This window comes from Cavia porcellus, unplaced genomic scaffold, assembly GCF_034190915.1.
Source record: "Cavia porcellus strain 051 isolate PalLab524CR breed Dunkin Hartley unplaced genomic scaffold, mCavPor4.1 scaffold_23, whole genome shotgun sequence".
NCBI classification, from domain to species: domain Eukaryota; kingdom Metazoa; phylum Chordata; class Mammalia; order Rodentia; family Caviidae; genus Cavia; species Cavia porcellus.
This window is the reverse complement of record NW_026947506.1, coordinates 55,286,554-55,304,665: the sequence shown is the minus strand read 5'-3', so window position 1 is coordinate 55,304,665 and position 18,112 is coordinate 55,286,554. Positions and strand designations below refer to the sequence as shown.

At 37.9% G+C, this 18,112-nt stretch overlaps 1 protein-coding gene across 2 annotated transcripts in view; it reads right to left on the bottom strand.

Annotated features, from left to right (window-relative positions):
* Vkorc1l1 (vitamin K epoxide reductase complex subunit 1 like 1) overlaps positions 1-18,112 on the bottom strand; it is a 66,039-nt gene that overhangs the window by 4,497 nt on the left and 43,430 nt on the right. The window contains exon 2 of one of the 2 annotated variants that reach the window (XM_063234457.1): positions 3,504-3,613. The exons of the other annotated variant lie outside the window; for it this stretch is intronic. Coding sequence (XP_063090527.1) covers positions 3,504-3,613 — 110 coding nt within the window. The remainder of the gene's footprint in view (positions 1-3,503; positions 3,614-18,112) is intronic. 2 annotated transcript variants of the gene reach the window in all.

Genomic DNA, 18,112 nt, shown 5'->3' with positions numbered 1-18,112 from the left:
AAGGTGCCGAGTTACTTGTGCCAGCAATGGCAAATCTGGCCAACTGCCTGCTCCTGTGATAAAGCTTTACTGAAACCCTGTCACTCTCATTCTTTTATATAATGTATGCTGCTGCTTTCACTAGAAAGGCAGAGCTGAGAGGTTGTAGTGACCAGCAAAGCCTAAAATTATCTTTTGTCTGACCCAGTTTGCTCATTTCATGATGTTAAACATGTAAAACTCCAAAACTTACTGCTGTCACCTTAATTTATCTAAGGGTTTTTAAATGACATAATATGTTGCCTGTACTGTGACTTTCACATGCGGTTCTTTGGGCTGGGCTTTACCTCAGTGGTAGAGCAAGTGCCTAGCCCTGCGTTCCAAGTGCTAAAAATTTTTTTTTTAAATTTACTTTTTCTCTTTTTCCTCAACTCTAAAATAGGAATACACTCAAGCCTACCACTTCAGACTGTTGTGAGATTTAAATGAGCTAGGATAAAGCATGATCAAATGAACTAGAATAAAATACTGAAAAGCACTATAAACACTATTACTAAATACTATTATTTAGAAACAGGTACTTGTGGTTTAGAGGAAAATTCCCAGTAGCATTTAAAATGTGCCATAATTCTAAATAAATGATGATACAATCATGCAGGAGGCTGCTTTCCAGCTATAAAATAAGAAGGAAGACACTTAATATACTGATACAGAAAGACCACCGAGACAGACAAAGGGGGAAGAAACCAAACTATGTAACATAACAGTATATGTACCATCTGCCCTCAATTTAGAAGGGAGGCAAATTATATATTTGTATTTTCCTGTATATGTGGTTAGAGAAATCTAGCTCAGCAACATAAAGGTACCAGCTGGGTGAACAGGAGATGTAGGCAAAGTTAACCAGAGTGGAACAGACCTTTTACTGGATGGTATCTTATTTTATAACTTTTGAACCATGTGGCTATATTATTTATGGAGGAATTAAATATGAAATGATGAAATCTCCATGGGGAAAACACCAGCACTTCTGCAAATTGGGAATAACCTTGTCAACAATGAAGAACTTGTTCTACTCCAAAAACCAAAACTTTTAGTTTACATAGTAAGTACTGAAAAATATACCCTTAGCACTGATTATATCTTTAAAAGCTTAAATTAAAGGTAAAGAAAGAAAGAAGCTGGGCATGGTGGCTCACGCCTGTAATCCCAACATTTGGGAAGCTGAGGCAGTAGGATCATTTTGAGTTCAAGACCAACCTGGGCTACAAAGTGAGCTCAAGGCCAGCCTAAACTGCGTATCAAGAGTTCGATCCCTGGTACCGATAAAAAGGAAAAAGACAAAAAAAAAAAAAAAAAAAAAAAAAAGGAAAAAGCAGCAGCTGAATCTCACATCGCTCAGTGGGATGAGCTCCGGTGAGCTCCAGGGATGGAGGCACACGGGGCGGTCTAAAACCAACTTCAGAAAATGAGTGGAAACACTACAAATCATTTAAATAATAAATAATGAAATTAGCATATTAATTTTACAAACTGAAATTTGACAATTTCATCTCTACCTCTCATAATTAATATTGTCAAAGACTTTTCTTAGGCTCTTTTCCTATGTAGGAAAAATAAACTATCCCCTTATATTTGGATCTCTGCTTTATAGTTTTTATTAGAAACTCAATGAAGCAAGTATATGGAATTTTTAAAAGTCAGATTTCTCCATTCCAACCCCGTATCTTTTTTAGTGCATAGGCACACACAAATATAAATATTTTCCCTATATCTATTAATCCTTAATTTGCTTTTCTCACTGAACAATGTCTTAATCTTTGTAGCATAAAGACCTACTTTAATAGCTACACAGTATTTTCTACTATAGATATGTCCTAATTTATTCAATCATTACCTACTTTTAGGCTGCTTGCAAATTTTTGCTATTTTAAACAGTACTGCTATGAATATCCTTGTAAACTGCTTTATGTTTCTGTAGGATAAACAATATGCACATATAGATATAGGCAAACAGGATTACTCAGGAAAATTCACATTCACAATTTGTCTCAAAAATCAATTTCAGATAGAAGAATTAGTTACATATTTAATGAATGGAATCACAGAAAAAACTGACAAACAATGGAATAAAATATTAAGTTTAAATGCAAACACAAAAATAGATGGATTTACCTGTAAAAATATATATGCTTATATAATAAAAATATAAGTATAAAGAATGGATAAATTACTTGCAACAAATGAGAAAGCACTGGGATCCCAATAACTAAAGTATCATTAAAAGGAAATTAAAATGTAGTAAAATTAAAATAATGGCTATTAGTATGTAACTATTAGAAATTTTATAGAACTTTTTTTTTTGGTACCGGGGATTGAACTCATGACCTCACACTTGCCAAGCAGGTGCTTATGCCACTAGGCTAAATCCCTAGCTAGAATACTTCTTTTTTTTTTTTTTTTGATACTTAGAATTGAACTCATGACCTCACACTTGCCAGGCAGGTGCTGTGCTGCTGAGCTGTATCCCTGCCCCTCAAACATTTTAAAAATGAAGACTAGATGAAGTTTCAGGGGTAACCAGGAGTAGGGAGAAAGCAATCTGATAATATCTATTAAAAATCCATAAAAAATGCCAGGCATGATGGTGCATCCCTGTAACCCCAGCACTCTGAGAAGCTGAGGAAGGAGAATCACAAGTTAGAATTCTGCCTGGGCAATTCAGTGAGGTAGTCTCAAAGTAAAACATAAAAGAGCTGGAGTTGGAGCTCAGTGCCAATGTCCTGGGTTCAAACCCTGGTGCCACCAAAGTAAAATAAAACCAAACACAGCACACCCATAAAAAAATCCATGCTTTTTGACTCATTAACTCCCTATCTGGAAATTTATTTTGTGAAAATAATTCCAACAGGTATGGGGAGGAGCACAGCTGGCTTTAAGGAAAACCGATGCAGCATTATCTGGAAATGAAAAACCGTGAGCTACAGATGCCAACAATAACAAAATACTTCAGACAATACCACATTAAAAACAAGAGATCATATAAAAGCATTTTTAAAAACAACACAGGGCTAACAATGTAGCTAAGTCTTAGTTTTGATTGCCAGCATCACTTAAAAAAAAGCAGAAGATAATGGAATACTGGATATGTAAAGGTGATGGAATTATGAATGATTTACTATTAATGTTTTCTTAATATATGATTTTTAAAATAGCTACGGAGTTTATAGTAAGGGAAAAAAACACAGACAAGACTATTTGAGTAGCAGCTGCCTTGACTGGACTGGCTGTTTTGTACATCATGAGATGATGCTCTCCATGATTAAACACCAACTGACCAAGTTCAACATTATCATCATGAAAATTCTAGTGAATCATGTTTTCACAACACAAATATACACTATGGACTAATGGTTCTATCATTAATGTGTTTGTATTTAATATAAAGACACTTTAGAGCAAAGGCACAAAGTACTAAATGGAATATAACAAATTTATTTTTATATTGCTATATAAATACTTACCAAGTAATAATTGTAGTATATAAAATATAAGTCCAAAGACACTGTTTGGCTGGTTTAATACACCATCCTTTCCAAAAATGGAACCCAAAAGACCAAATCCTCGACCCCATCTGTAAAATAAGGAAAACCAGTAACCCTATATTTTAGATTCCCTATTTTTTTAAATGTAAAATTGAGTTATCCAATTCTAAGATCAACTGAACTGCCAAATTTCTTTTAAAAATCTTTTATTGTTTAAGAGTAACTCATAAAGTGAAAGATCATTAGATTTTTCTATATAGTAACTCATAAAGTGAAAGATCAATCATTAGATTTCTATATTGCAGCTGATTAAAAACAATCTAGTATAAACACATCTGATGTGCTAATATACTCCTCTGATTCTCCTAAGTGGCCCATTTCTATATATCCTCTTTTCCAGAAGGTAACAAAAAGTATTTCTGTTCTGAGGTGTAGCATTGGAAGAAGGCCTCTCAAGCAAAGGTCTCTTAGTGGCACCATTGACCTATTTTGTCAGATTATTCTACATGTGTGCATGGAGAGCGGGGGAAGCAGGGGTGTCGGTGCATTACAGAGTGTTAACGACATCCCTGGCTTTCAGGCCTCTACCCATTAGATGCTAAAAGCACTCCTCACTGCTGCAGCTGTGACTACCAAAAATACCTCAGCTGTGGCCAAATGTTGAAAGGAGGTGAAAGCTATTGGTGTGAGCTGTCCAATGGTTCTAGTACACCAACTGATAAATTGTTTGCTGGAAAATTTCACCAGCCTACACACTAAGAAACATCCTGGGAACAGCATATGTAGAATAGTATCAGAAACCATAGATCTTTCCAAGAAATAATTCTCAAAAGTAAAAACTTGACATATCATATGCCACATTAGTTCTCATTTAAAATTTAACTTGAAAATTTTCATTTGACTTAATATTTTCAAAGATCTGGAGATGACCATGTGCAACATATGTACCACTGTTGCCCCAATTGACATGTTTGAAATTTTGTTGATTTTTTTCTTCTTATCCTTGAAATAAAATAGGTGTGAAAAAAAATACTTTCAGAATCCTATTTTCTTTCTTTAAAGGACGGACTATTAAATTCTGATTTAATGAACCATCATATAAATATCAAACTAACGTTTACTTTGGATAAAGACCTCTGAAAATTGTTTGAGTTGGAATGCTTTTTAAATTCTAAAAAGAAAAATAGTTATGATGTTAAGTCAGTGTATATGGCTTCAATAAAACCTAAACTCTGCTTCTGAAAAAACATTGCCTTAAAAAGCAGATAAATAAAAGGACCTGTATTAGTCACATAGGTTTTTGTTTGTTTGTTTGCTTGTCTTGCTACACAGTCTCACTATGTAGTACAGACATGCCGTGAACTTCATAGCCCAGGCTAACCTCGAACTCAGTGATCCTCCTGTTCAGTCTCCCAAGTGCTGGGATTACAGATGTGTACCACCATGTCCAGCATCACATGGGTTTAATACTATCTGTATCCAAGAACAAGATTTAAAACCCTCTATTATTATGTTGAGAGATAAGAATAACCCGAATTTTACAGGTGGAGCCATCGAGATTTGTATTGTACAGTTATATAGTTCAAAGAACACACTGTACCCATTCATCTTCTCACTCATCCAGTAAGTACTGACTGCACACCAGGTGCAGACACTGCACAGTGCTGAGAATAAGAGGCCATGCTGCTTGTAGAGCTTACCTTCTGCTTAGGCAGGTAATTTAACAACCAAGTAACCTTTAGAAACAGACGAGCCTACACAGTTAAACAGGAAAACTGACCCTCGACCCACACTCTGAACATCTTCAAGTGCGGGAACAGAGAGTCCATGAGGAGACCCAAGACTGCATTCCCCACAAAACACAAAGCAGAAGACATTCCTGGGTGAGGCCGGAGACTCTGCTCTGTGTGCCACACTGAGCCTGGCTGCTTCGGGAAGATGAGAGGAGGCTGGTGCAGCCAGAGGCCAGAGGAGGCCCTGCTCAGAAACTGCATTTCAAATCCAACCTTGACTGAATGACAAGAAGCCAGTCTTAAAAGGACAGCATGCACAGAGGGTGCGAAAGAAAGCCATCCAGGCTGACACGTGCTGCTCAGGGCAGTGCAACAGGAGCAGCACAATCCAGCCGTCTAAACCATTTAGGGCCATGACAAAGTGGGTGCTCTGCTCCAACTGCAGTGGGTGGCATTCATGAGATGAGCGTACTTCTGATCCCTCTGAGTGAGGGCAAAGACCAGACTGCAGGGGCAACAGCACAGCCAAGAAGAAGCTATACACTTTGCAGCCTCACTCAGATGAAGCAGGGCTTCAAATTTAAGTCACTGCCTTTGGCAAGGGAATTAAAGGGCATATTGCCAAAATTACACCTGACTGTGCAGACATTTTCCTTGAAACAATGCAGTAACCCACAAAATGAATACATTATTTTGTCAAAGAAATACATGTTAAGCTTTCAAAGTAAGGCCAAAAGCTTTACAGAAAGTTTCCAATGCATATTTACAAGGTCGGGGGGGGATTTAACTCAGGGGCTTAAGCGCCTGCCTGGCAAGCGTGAGGTCATGAGTTCAATCCCCGGCACCAAAAAAAAAAAGCCTACATATTTACAAGGGAACAGAATAGTGTCATAATCCTCCATGTACTCATCACCCAGCTTCAGTAAATGCGCTTTTCTTGATTCATTTCCACCTCTACCTATTCAGCTCCCTATCATTATTTTCAGTTCTTTTCTTTAAAGTAAAATTCACATAATTTGAGCCAGGCATGATGGTGCAAGTCTGTAATCCCAGCACCTGGGAGGCTGAGGCAGAACTATCACTGCAAATTCAAAGCCAACCTTGGCTACACAGTGAGTTCAAGGCCAGTTTGAACTACATAGCCAGAAGCTGTCTAAAAAAACAGAACAAATCACGTAATTTATCACTCACTCTAACTATGTGACAAATGCATACAAAGCTGGGTTATCCAAACCCACTCTCCATAGGTTGGTTCCATCCTCCCAGTTAAACTTCTGTTCAGTTCCTTCTCTTTCAGCCACGATTCCCTGCTGAGGTGCTCATTATTGAGACCCAGGGACACCCGGGGATGGAGGACTCCCAACCAAGGCTGGCCGGCTGGTCTCCTAAACCCAACACTTCCCTCTTCCTTAGGTCTAAGTCTGTTACAACACGCAGTTACCATCCTTGCATATTCAGCCAGAGTGTTTGCTTATTTCCCTGATAAATACAACCAGTATACAACAAAGCTACACCTAATACAACTGTAAGCAAGTCAGCTCACAAACTAGACTGGACTATATGGTATTATTTTCCTGGAAAAAGTGACTACCATTTTATTCTGCTTTTTTTGTCTTTTTCTTTTTTATGGGTACCGGGGATCGAACTCATGACTGCCTACTTGCAAGGCAGGCGCTTATGCCACTGAGCTAAATCCCCAGCCCCTTATTCTGTTTTTAAGACATGTGTTTTTGTGACTGGCTTATTTCACTTAGTGTAATGTCCTCAAGATTCATCTATGTTGTAACTTGTGACAGGACTTCCTTTCTTAAAAGACTGAATAATATTTCATTGTATATACAGACCACATATGGTTTATCCAATTCCCATGCATACGCATTTGGGTTGCCCACTTCTCTGGGGAAACAAGCCCTTCTGCCAGTAAAATTTCTGCAAGACCCAAAATCAGGGCAAATCAAAGGAGATGAGGTCCATGGGCACACACCTCCTACCATTCTGTTGTGTGTTTCATGGGAGAGAAAGGCCCCTGGATAAAAACAGAAAATAATATTTCCTTCATTTTAAATTCATGGGTTGTGATACAACATCAACTGAGTAACAACATTCTAGAAAAAAAAACAAATACCACTTAAACATATATGATAATACAATGGTAAAATTAAAGAAAAGGCCTTAGAAACGAAAAAAAATAGGCCTTATAATCAAAGAAGTTAAGTGCTTGGGCTTATAAAATCTTTGTCAGTTTGTACCAACAAATGCCTCTTTCTCAGGTCATGGGAGATACTGTGTATCAACTGACATTTAAAATTCTTGGGGCTGGGGATATAGCTCAGTTGCACAGTGCCTGCCTGGCAAGTGCAAGGTCCTGAGTTCGATTCCTAGTACCAAAAATAACCCCTTAATTAAAATTCTTTCCACAACTACCTATTTGTCAAGTTATCTCAAGAATTCAAAAAGGTCGTGGATGCCTGAAATCTCAGCACTTGGGAGGATGAGGCAGGAAGATCACTTTGAGGTCAAAGCCAGCTTGCACTGCACAGAGAGACCCTGTCTCAAAAATAAAGAAAAAAAAAAAGAATACATATTCTTCTCAGCTGCACATAGGTCATTCTCTAAACTACAACATATATTAGCCCACAGAACATATGTTAAGTGCAAAAGAGCTAAAATTATCCCATGAATATCTGACCACCGTGCAATGAAACTGGAAATTAATGGCAAAAGAAACTACAAAATCTCCATAAACACATGCAAATTAACACCCTCCTGAACAACCAATGGATCACAGATACAATTAAAGAAGAAATGAAAAAATATCTACAATTAAATGAAAATGCAGATACAATATAACAGAACTTGTGGGACACAAGGAAAGCAGTCCTAGGGGAGAAATTTATAGAGGGAATTTTCACAATAGGAAAAGGAGTACAAATAAACAACCTAATGTTGCACCTCAAACTTCTAGAAAAAGAAAAGCACATCAAGCCTAAAGTCCATACAAGGGAGGAAATTATAAAGATCAGAATACAAATCAGTGCAATTGAGACTAGGAAAACAATACAAAGAATTAATGAATTGAAGACTAGGTTCTTCAAAAGAATAAAACTGATAAACACTTAGTCAATCTTATAAAAAGAAGAAAGAAATGATTCAATTTCATACAATGAAGAATGAAAAGAGTACTAGGATAAACTTGAGACATTTGTAGGAAAATGGATACACCCTGAAGCAAAATGTTAAGTAAAATAAATCAGACATACAAGCTCAAGCATTACGTGTTTTCTCTTATATGTGAAACCTGAATTATAAATGAAGAGAAAAAAAAAGATAGGTAATAGGAAATAGCAAGGTGAATTTTTTGCATACAGGAGGGGGACCAAAAAAATGGAGGGAGGGGGTGGAATGGAGAAGGAAAGGAGAAAAAAAAACCAAAGGAATGAAAACGTATTATGTACATATACCAACTCCCAATGAGTAATGTGAGTGTTAAAAATGCAGTAAAGGCCGGGGATTTAGCGGCAAAAGTGCTTGGCTGGCAAGTGCAAGGTCATGAGTTTGATTCCCGATACAAAACAAACAAAAAACAACCAACCAAAAAAAATGCAGTAAAAATGAATCCACAACTATACTTAACGACTTTAATATCTTAGTAATTGACAGACTATGGTGACAGAAAAATCAGAAAGGATACAATCTGCCATTAATAGAACACTCCACCCTACAATAGCAGCACACATATTTCTTTAAAGTACACACGGAACACTCTCCAAGACAGACTATATGGCCAACAATACATAAACATATTCTAAAAAAAATTTAACAAAAATATTTGTGTGTGTAGGGTATCAGGGACTGAACTCAGGGTCTTGCACATGCTAAGAATATGTTCTATCTCTGAGCTTCACCTCTAGCCTAACTTCAGTAAATTTAAAATAATTGAAACTATACAAAGTACAACTTCTAACCATAATGAAAGTTAGCCTGGTGTGGTGGCACACGCCTGTAATCTCAGCATCAAGAAGGCTGAGGATGGAGGATCGTTGCAAGTTTGAGACCAGCCTGGGCTACAAAATGAAAATTAACTAGAAAGTAGTAACAATTTTCTGAGGAGAGGATCGGGAGAACATGGCGGACAGACAACAGCAACTTCTGAACGCTCTCTAAAGGCTCGGCTCAGAGGCCAGGAATGATGCGGACTAAGGAGATACGAACCAGTAGAGATATGCTCTGCTGACTCAGGAACAAACTGGGCTGAGAGAATCCAACTTGGAATACAGTCCTGGCGCTAAAATAGGAACAGAAAAATCTCGGTGTGGAGGCTCGACTCCGCGCCATTAGAAACCGCGGTTTGGATTTCCGGCCGCCGCCCAGCGGCCGGCTACCTCCACAGCGGCTCAGCAAGGAGAGACGCGACCGCCGAGCTCTGGGAACGGGAGTCCCCGAACGGAGTCCCCACGCCATCGGAAACCGCGGTTTAGATTTCCCGCCGCCAGGCGCCCGGCTACCTCCATAGGGGCTCGGCAAGGAGAGACGCGACCGCTGAGCTCTGGGAACGGGAATCTGCGAACGGAGTCGGAAACGCGACGGCCAGGGAGGAAGGCTGACTGGTGGCGAGGTGAGCGAGGAACTGACTCCCTACCGCAGTTTGACTCCAGCGGAGGTTTTTCTGGGCGCCGGCAGTCCTGTAAGAGCAGGGCGAGGTGGCAACTGCAGCCGCACGTTTCCCTCTCGGACGGGATTGGTGAAAGGTGCCTGGCCGGAGGGACGCTGCTCGCGGACCCCCTAGGCTGGCCTAACCCAGATCCCAGAGCCTGACGGTGGCCCGGAGGAGCGACCGACTCCCGCGTAGGCTGCCTCCTCCGCAACTCCCTGGGGCGCAGCGGTGAGCGGGAACAACTAGCCAGCGCAATTTGATCAAGCTGTGGCTGGCAGGCAGGGAAGCCGGGCCTCCTGTGTAAGATTACATTTTATAAGGAACAGAAAATATGGGGAAGGGAAGCAACAAAAAAGGCTCCTCGACCCCCAATCCTGAGAATCAGGCAATTGTGGACACTGCACCATTATACATTAAGCGCCATTTAGAGAGCCTCATAGACCAATTCAGGAATGAAGTTATCAATGACCTGAAGCTAGAAGTATGCAGAATAGTTAGAGAAATGCTAAGCACCACCCAGGAAAAAGCGGATGGTGGAATGGAAGAACAGAAAAAGAGGGGAGAATTGCTTGATGGAGAAAACAGAGAAAGCATTGAGTATGTGAAGCAGGTGCAAAGGGACTATCAAGAAATTAAGAAGTCTACCCAAGACTGGCATAACAGCTTGAAAGAAACTAAGGACAGACTATCTGAATTGGAGGGCAGACTTGAAACATGGGAGAATGAAATGAAAAACTTCTTAAAAATAACAAAGAAACACACAGCAATAATACAAAGACAAGAAGATGATAAGAGGAGCCATAACTTAAGGATTAAGAACATAAAAGAAGAAGTAGGGACACAAACAAGTGAACTACAAAAGCTACTCACAGAAATAATCCAGGAGAATTTTCCTAATTTAGCAAAAGGTAAAGATACTCAAATGTATGAGGCATACAGGACCCCAGCTACCTACAACCCTAACAGAGAAACACCCAGGCATATAATAATAAAAATTCCAGAAATTCAATACAAGAACAGAATATTAAAAGCTGTAAGAGACAAGAAACAGATCACTTACAAGGGAAGACCCATCAGAATTACAGCAGATTTCTCTTCACAAACCATCAAATCACGAAGAGCATGGGGAGAAATAATTCAAGCTTTGAAAGATAATAATCTACAGCCAAGATTGAGATATCCTGCACAACTGTCCCTGGAAATTGATGGAAACATGAGGTGCTTCCAGGATAAAGAGGAACTGGGGGAATTTGCAACCACCAATTCAACCCTACAGAAAGTATTGCAGGATATTCTAAAAAAAGAAAAATACAAAGAACCCAGAAATAGGGGCGGGGAGGCCACAACGAATGGAGCAGAGAACAAAATGAAGAAGACAAACTGACAGCTACTGACAGAAAAAGAGCTCAACAGAAATGAGACAGAAGATTGGATGATAGGAACAGCTTTTTTTTGGAGAAAATGACATCTTAATAGGTAATACTGATTTAGTACCATCTTGTTTTGAAGTCTCATCTAGCTTTTGTTCTTCTGTCTCCAATGGTCTAAACAGGTTGTATCTTATTGGATTTTGTTATGTACGATAGTATAAGAAAAAAACTTTTAAAGACAAGGAGATTATACAGAGATCATTGTTCATTTTCTGTTAGTCGATTCTAAATACTCTATAATGCTGTCATTCTCTTAAATGGATTTACATTGTTTTGATATACTTAATGCTACAGTATATGAAGTTGTACTCAAGGACTTCAGGGAGGGAGTCAATATGGTAACTATTTTTGGGTCAGGATTAGCTGGTGGTGAAACACTATTCTGCTTAAATGGTTATGTTTTGATCTGCCCTGTTTCGCTGTTATGCCCTCCTTTTTCTCAATCTCCACTCCATTATTTACTTTTTTATTTTTATCCATTTAATTAAAGGGAAAAATATAGCAGGATATAATATAGTAACCCACTTTGACTTTCTATTATCTCGATTTGAAGCCCTGTATTACTCTCACCATCTTGTTTTTGACTGAGGTTCCTATATTCTGTTTTGCTGGATAGTATCAGGTTCGAAAGTTTAGGCATCAGCTGAGAAGATAATGAGATTCATTATAACGCCCATTCTCGTTGACTTTTATCTACTTTTGAAGACCTACAATATCTCCAATGTTTTGGTTTTGTCGGTTTTATTCTTTACGGTTTTGTTCAATTGTATTACAACTAATGATATAGGCAATTCTATTAGAAATAGCGGGAGGCATTATGGTAACCACTGTTGATCACCTTGTATTATGTTCTTATATTATCTATTATGTCCACCCTTTTGACTTGACCGATTCTGTTCTGTTATGTCACATTTGGTTTTACTCTCTTCCAAAAAAGCAACAAGAACCGTGGGAGCAATGAAACCCAAAATGTGTAATAGTCACTGTACAAAAGAGAGGAAAAGAAAGTGCTCTAAACTATATAACTGCATGTATATTTAAATGTATAAGATAGAAAATGATATCACAGAGTTTTATTGGATCATTGAACAGAACTGTTTGCAGTATCATTGTTGGAATGTCCACTCTACAAGCTTTAATTTTGTGACTTAAACAATTATTTCTAAGATGGCAATATGTAATCCATTAACTAGTGATTTCCTACTGCGCATTTTTTTCTTCTGTAAATCTGTATAACTTGTACCCCTTCACTGTTTTTTTTTCCTTTCTTTTCTTTTCTCCTTAAATAAAAATTAAAAAAAAAAAAAAAAAAAAAAAAGAAAGTAGTAACAAAAAGATACCTGGGAAATGCCTGATTATTTTGGAATTAAACAACATACTTCTAAAAAAAAATTGCATGCTGTAAGGAGACATGTTTATCCTGATTTAAACATTATATAATATATACATGTGCTGAAACACACAAGTACCCTACAAATACACAGTTTTTATCTTTTAATGTATCAGTTTAAAAAGTCCATTGATCACTAGCTGGGCATGGTGGCACACATCTGTAATATTAGCACTCTGGGAGGCTGAGGCAGAAAGATCACAAGATTGAGTCCAACTGGGGCAATTTAACAAGATACTGTCACAAAGAGGGAGCTGTTTTGTTTTATGTAAAAGTCCTGGTTTTAATCCCCAGTATACACACACACACACCAAAGAAGTTAGAAAGAAATTAGAAAATATTTTGAACTAAATGTAATGACATCAGAATTGGGGGTATGCAGCTATAGTGTGGTTTAGAGGGAAATTTATTTTATTTTATTTATTTATTTATTTTTGTCTTTTTCCTTTTTATCAGTACCAGGGATCGAACTCATAACTGCCTGCTTTCAAGGCAGGCGCTTATGCCGCTGAGCTAAACCCCCAGCCCCTGGGAAATTTATTTTAAAAGCTTGTATTAGAGAAGAAACCCCATTACTTTAAGCTTCTATTTCAGAAAATTAGAAAACCAAATTAAATCTAAAGGAAACAAAACACTAATAAAATCAATAAAATTTAAAACAGAAAAGCATCCAGAAAGTCAACTAGTTCTTTAAACAATCAACAAAAAAATCAATAAACCTCTAGCTAACCTTTATTCATAAACCTTTGAAAAACAGAAAAAAAAGAGGACATAAGTATTAATATCAGAAAAGGATATCACTACAGTTTTATATATATATATATGGAGAGAGAGAGAGAGAGAATAAAGGATATTACACTTAACTCAATGCCCATAAATTTACAAATGACATGAAAATGGCCAAAATCAACTAGAAAGTAGTAACAAAAAGATACCTGGGAAATGCCTGATTATTTTGGAATTAAACAACATACTTCTAAAAATCTAAAGGAAACAAAACACTAATAAAATCAATAAAATTTAAAACAGAAAAGCATCCAGAAAGTCAACTAGTTCTTTAAACAATCAACAAAAATCAATAAACCTCTAGCTAACCTTTAAACAATCAACAAAAATCAATAAACCTCTGTCCTCAGTGTTGAAATTCACTCAAAAAGAAATGCAGAAACTAACAGCTCTATTAGTTGTTTAAAATCTTCAAAGAAAACAAAAGCCAGGTCCACATGGTTTGGTTTCACACACCAATTCTACCAAACACACAAGAAATAATACCAATTTTATGTAATTCTTTCCATAAAAGTGAAGAAGAGGGAATAGTTCTGAATTTATTTTCGAAGATCAGCATTTCCCTAATATCAAAATCAGACAAAAGCAATGCAACAAAAAAACCCAGAACAAACAGACCATATACTTGAATCAATCATGAAAATAGAAATAAAAGTCCTCAATAAAAAGTTATAAATCAAATTCAGCAATATACAGGAAGGATAATATATCATGACCAAATAGGGCATTTCTGGGAATGCAAGGCTGGTTCAGCATTCAAAAATCTCTCAGTTTACTAAAGAGAAAGATTTGTACAGATATTGTTTTGATAATTGAATGCAGATGTCTTAGGTCTAGATGAATAATTTGCAGATGACAATGTGCAATGTATGTACCACTGTTACTCCCAATTGATGTGTTTTCAAATTTTACTATTTTTCTTTTCTCAATGAAATAAAATGGATTTTTGTTTAAAAAAAGCAATAACCTTGATGAGAGGAAAATACAAAAGAAAAAGAAAATCTATCAGCCAAGTGTGGTGGCACTTGCCTATAGGCTGAAGCAGAAGAATGCCTTGAGTTTGAGGCCATTCTGGGCTACATAAGCTAATGTAAGGCCAGCCTGCACTACACAGTGAGACCTGTCCCAAGAAAAGCAAAAACAAAGCAAAACAAAAATCAGTGTAATTCATTATGTACCCGTAAGAGAATTTTTTAAAAATTGCAAAGGAGAAAGAGAAAGGATTTTCTTTGATCCAATATGGTCGTCTAAAAAAGACTGTACTTAACCTCACAAACAGCGGATAAAGATAAATTCTTTCTCCCTCAGATAGGTACAAAATAAGCAGGTTTGCTCTTACCACTTCTATTCAGCATTATTGTATGTCCCAGCCAATAATGCAATGGAAAACAGAAGAAAAAGCACACAGGCTAGAAAGGAAGAAGTAATGCTGTACTAGCAGACATGACTGTTCACCCAGAAAATCCGACTGAGGACACAAATGAACAAAGGTCACAGCATATTCAATACAGAACCCTGTTGCATATCTCCATCAGCCAGGACAGGAAGTCAAACTTCACAGTGGCAACAACTTCATAATAACTGCCAATTTCCCTAACTTTTTGCTTTGCTTCCAACTTAGGACCATCTAGAGAAAGCCAAATGTGACTCCCTGACCGACCAGTCACTTCTATTGAGTCTTATTCCTAGCTTCTCCACACCCACACCAACAGCTCCAATCAGGCCACATCTGCAACTGTGCACTCTAAAGGCGTCCATGAGTCTACCACAAATATGTATCATGGTGGTTCTACTTTGTAGATTTTAGTTTTGGCATCAGGAGTACCTGCTAGCTTTATCCTGCCTTCCCAACCACTGACTCAGCAGCACAATAGGCTCACAATCTTAACTTATTTTTAGTCTGGTTTTAACTTTGGGTGTGTGTGAAATAAGCACCTGACATGTTTTCTGGGGGAAAAAAAATCATGGTGGCTGATGGCCTTGCTGCGGGGAGCTCTGAATAATACCCTCTACTTGCTTTCGCTTGGGTATCTTCCAGATGAGGGGGAAAAAAAATCCTCAGAATTCAGAAGTGAGTTTTTAGGTCTACATGAAGCAAGGCCAACACACAAAAGTAAAATTTGCTCTATCCACATTTTAAAATTTAAGTGTCATTTACAATAGCACAAAGACATACAAATCAAGAAAATACTGTATATAGGTACAACTCTAACAAAAACGTGTCGTAACTATATGATGAAAATTATAAAATGGTGACACAAATCAAGACTTTCTGATGCAAGACTGTACTCATGGACTGTTAACTGCTAGGTTACTAATTCTCAGACTGATGTACAGGTTTGATGTAATTCTAATCAAAATACCAGTAGGATGTTCCGTAAATAGTAACAAAAATTGTATAAAAGGTAAAGGAACTAGCCAAAAGAGTTTTGAAAATGGATAAAGTTGAACATACACTAACTTCAAGATATCCTGCAGCTTTAGTAACCCAGGTGGCACAGTGCTGGGGAAAAACACAGAGTGAGCTCAGCACAGGTACTGCTGACCCTCATAACTGAAGTACTCCAGACAGTGAGTTCAGGGGGAAGACAGCAGTCTGCCAACAAAGGGTGCTGCAACAACACACATCTCTGTGCAAAAAATAAAACAAAAACAAAACCCAAGAACTCCACAGAAAACCGACCTTGTCCTGTACTGCACAGCAGAACAATTAACAGAAGGGAGGATTGGCAAATTGGACTTCATCAAAGTGTTTGCTTTGGGAAAGATGCTGTTAAGAAAACTAGAAGGCATCCTTGAGACTGGGAGGAAATACATGAAAATTAACAATAATTTTTTGTCTCTTTTTTTTTTTTAAGACAGTATTTCACTACATGGTCCAGGCTGCCCTTGAATTCACAACAATCCTGCCTCAGCTTTCCAAGTCCTGAGATTACAGGTGGATGATAGCATACTCGGCTACCCAGAATATATTTTCTAAAAAACAATTTTTTAAATGGCAAAAAAATTAAATATATCCACAAATATATACAAATGGCACATGGAATTAGGGCAATGCAAATTAAAACTCCAGTCACAGAAGAAAGAATTTTAAATGTTTTCAACATAGTACATGTTTGAGGAAATAGATATGTTTACCCTGAGTTGAATATTATAGACATGGTACCCCATAAACATGTATAATTTCTGTGTCAAAAAAACATGACAAACACCAGATCTCGTAGTGCATGCCTATAATCCCAGAACTTGGGAGGCTGAGGTAGAAGGACTGCTATGAGTTCAGGGCCAGCCTGGGACTCACAAAACAATTAAAAAAAAAAAAAAAAACAAAAAACAAGAAAAGGAGGAAAGAGGGAGGAGGAGGAAGGGGAGAAGAGAAGAAGGAAAGTTTACAGATAGAATCCTAGAGAGCACCAAAAGTTAAGAGAAGCAATCACAAAGGTGACTGGAATGGGCTACAGTAGTAGAATCAGGAAATAACACAGCAACAGGCATGAAAGAGAATTCAGGAAGACTACACTACCAACATCAAGCTTGGAGTATAAGATGATCATGCTCCTGCAGGAACCAGCAATGGTACAGGCATGGCCGTACCTGTTAGGTTCCTACAGGTTTAAATCAGAGCCACCCAGTACTGAAACACACAAATGCTCATCCTTTGTTGTGAATGTGTTAATAGAATATAAAGTAAAAAGTACCATCCAGATTTGACAATTAAGTCAGTGGTTGATCATGACTTAAAAGAATGGCAGACATAACTGTTAACCACCACTAAGTCCATATAAATAAAATCAACTTGAGATACAAAAGTTTTCACTGAAGTGTACCATATATGTACCATATAAAAATTTACTATGAAGTTATACTGTCAAATGATTCAGGTGAAAAATACCCTGGAAATTTTATTTTTTAAAAAAATTTTTTGGGGGGCTGGGGATTTAGCTCAGCGGCATAAGCGCCTGCCTTGCAAGCAGGCAGTCGTGAGTTCGATCCCTGGTACCGATAAAAACGAAAAAGACAAAAAAAAAAAAAATTTTTTTTGGTACTAGGGATCAAACTCATGACCTCACACATGCCAGGCAGGTACTTACACTGTTAAGCTATATCTCCAGCCCCTCTATAGATTTTATTTAACCAGGGGCTCGTAAACTACAACTCACAGCCAAATTAGCCCACTGACTTTTTTGTAAATGTAGAGTTTAAGTGGAACACAGCCACATTCACTCACTCTGTTTCTGGCTCTTTTCACAGTTACAGAACAGTAGAGCCGCTGGAACAAAGACCATATGACCCACAAACACTAAGGTATTTGCTATCTGGCCCTTAATGGAAAAGTTGTCCAAATCTTGTATTTGAGCACTATCACATCACTACTGATAAAGACGAGGCAGTTATAGGGTGTAAAGACAGAGGCAGACTCTTTTGCTGCTAAGTGGACAAGCAAGGACCAGAGGCCTCAACTGGGATTTAACTTGCTGCACTCATGCTGGTCTAGATTCTGGTTCTGGGTTTAAAGATCCTTGGGAAGCAGCTCTTTCCAGCCTTGGTGAGCCATGTTTGAAAACAGCAGATTCCACTGAGTCCTGCTCAGAAGT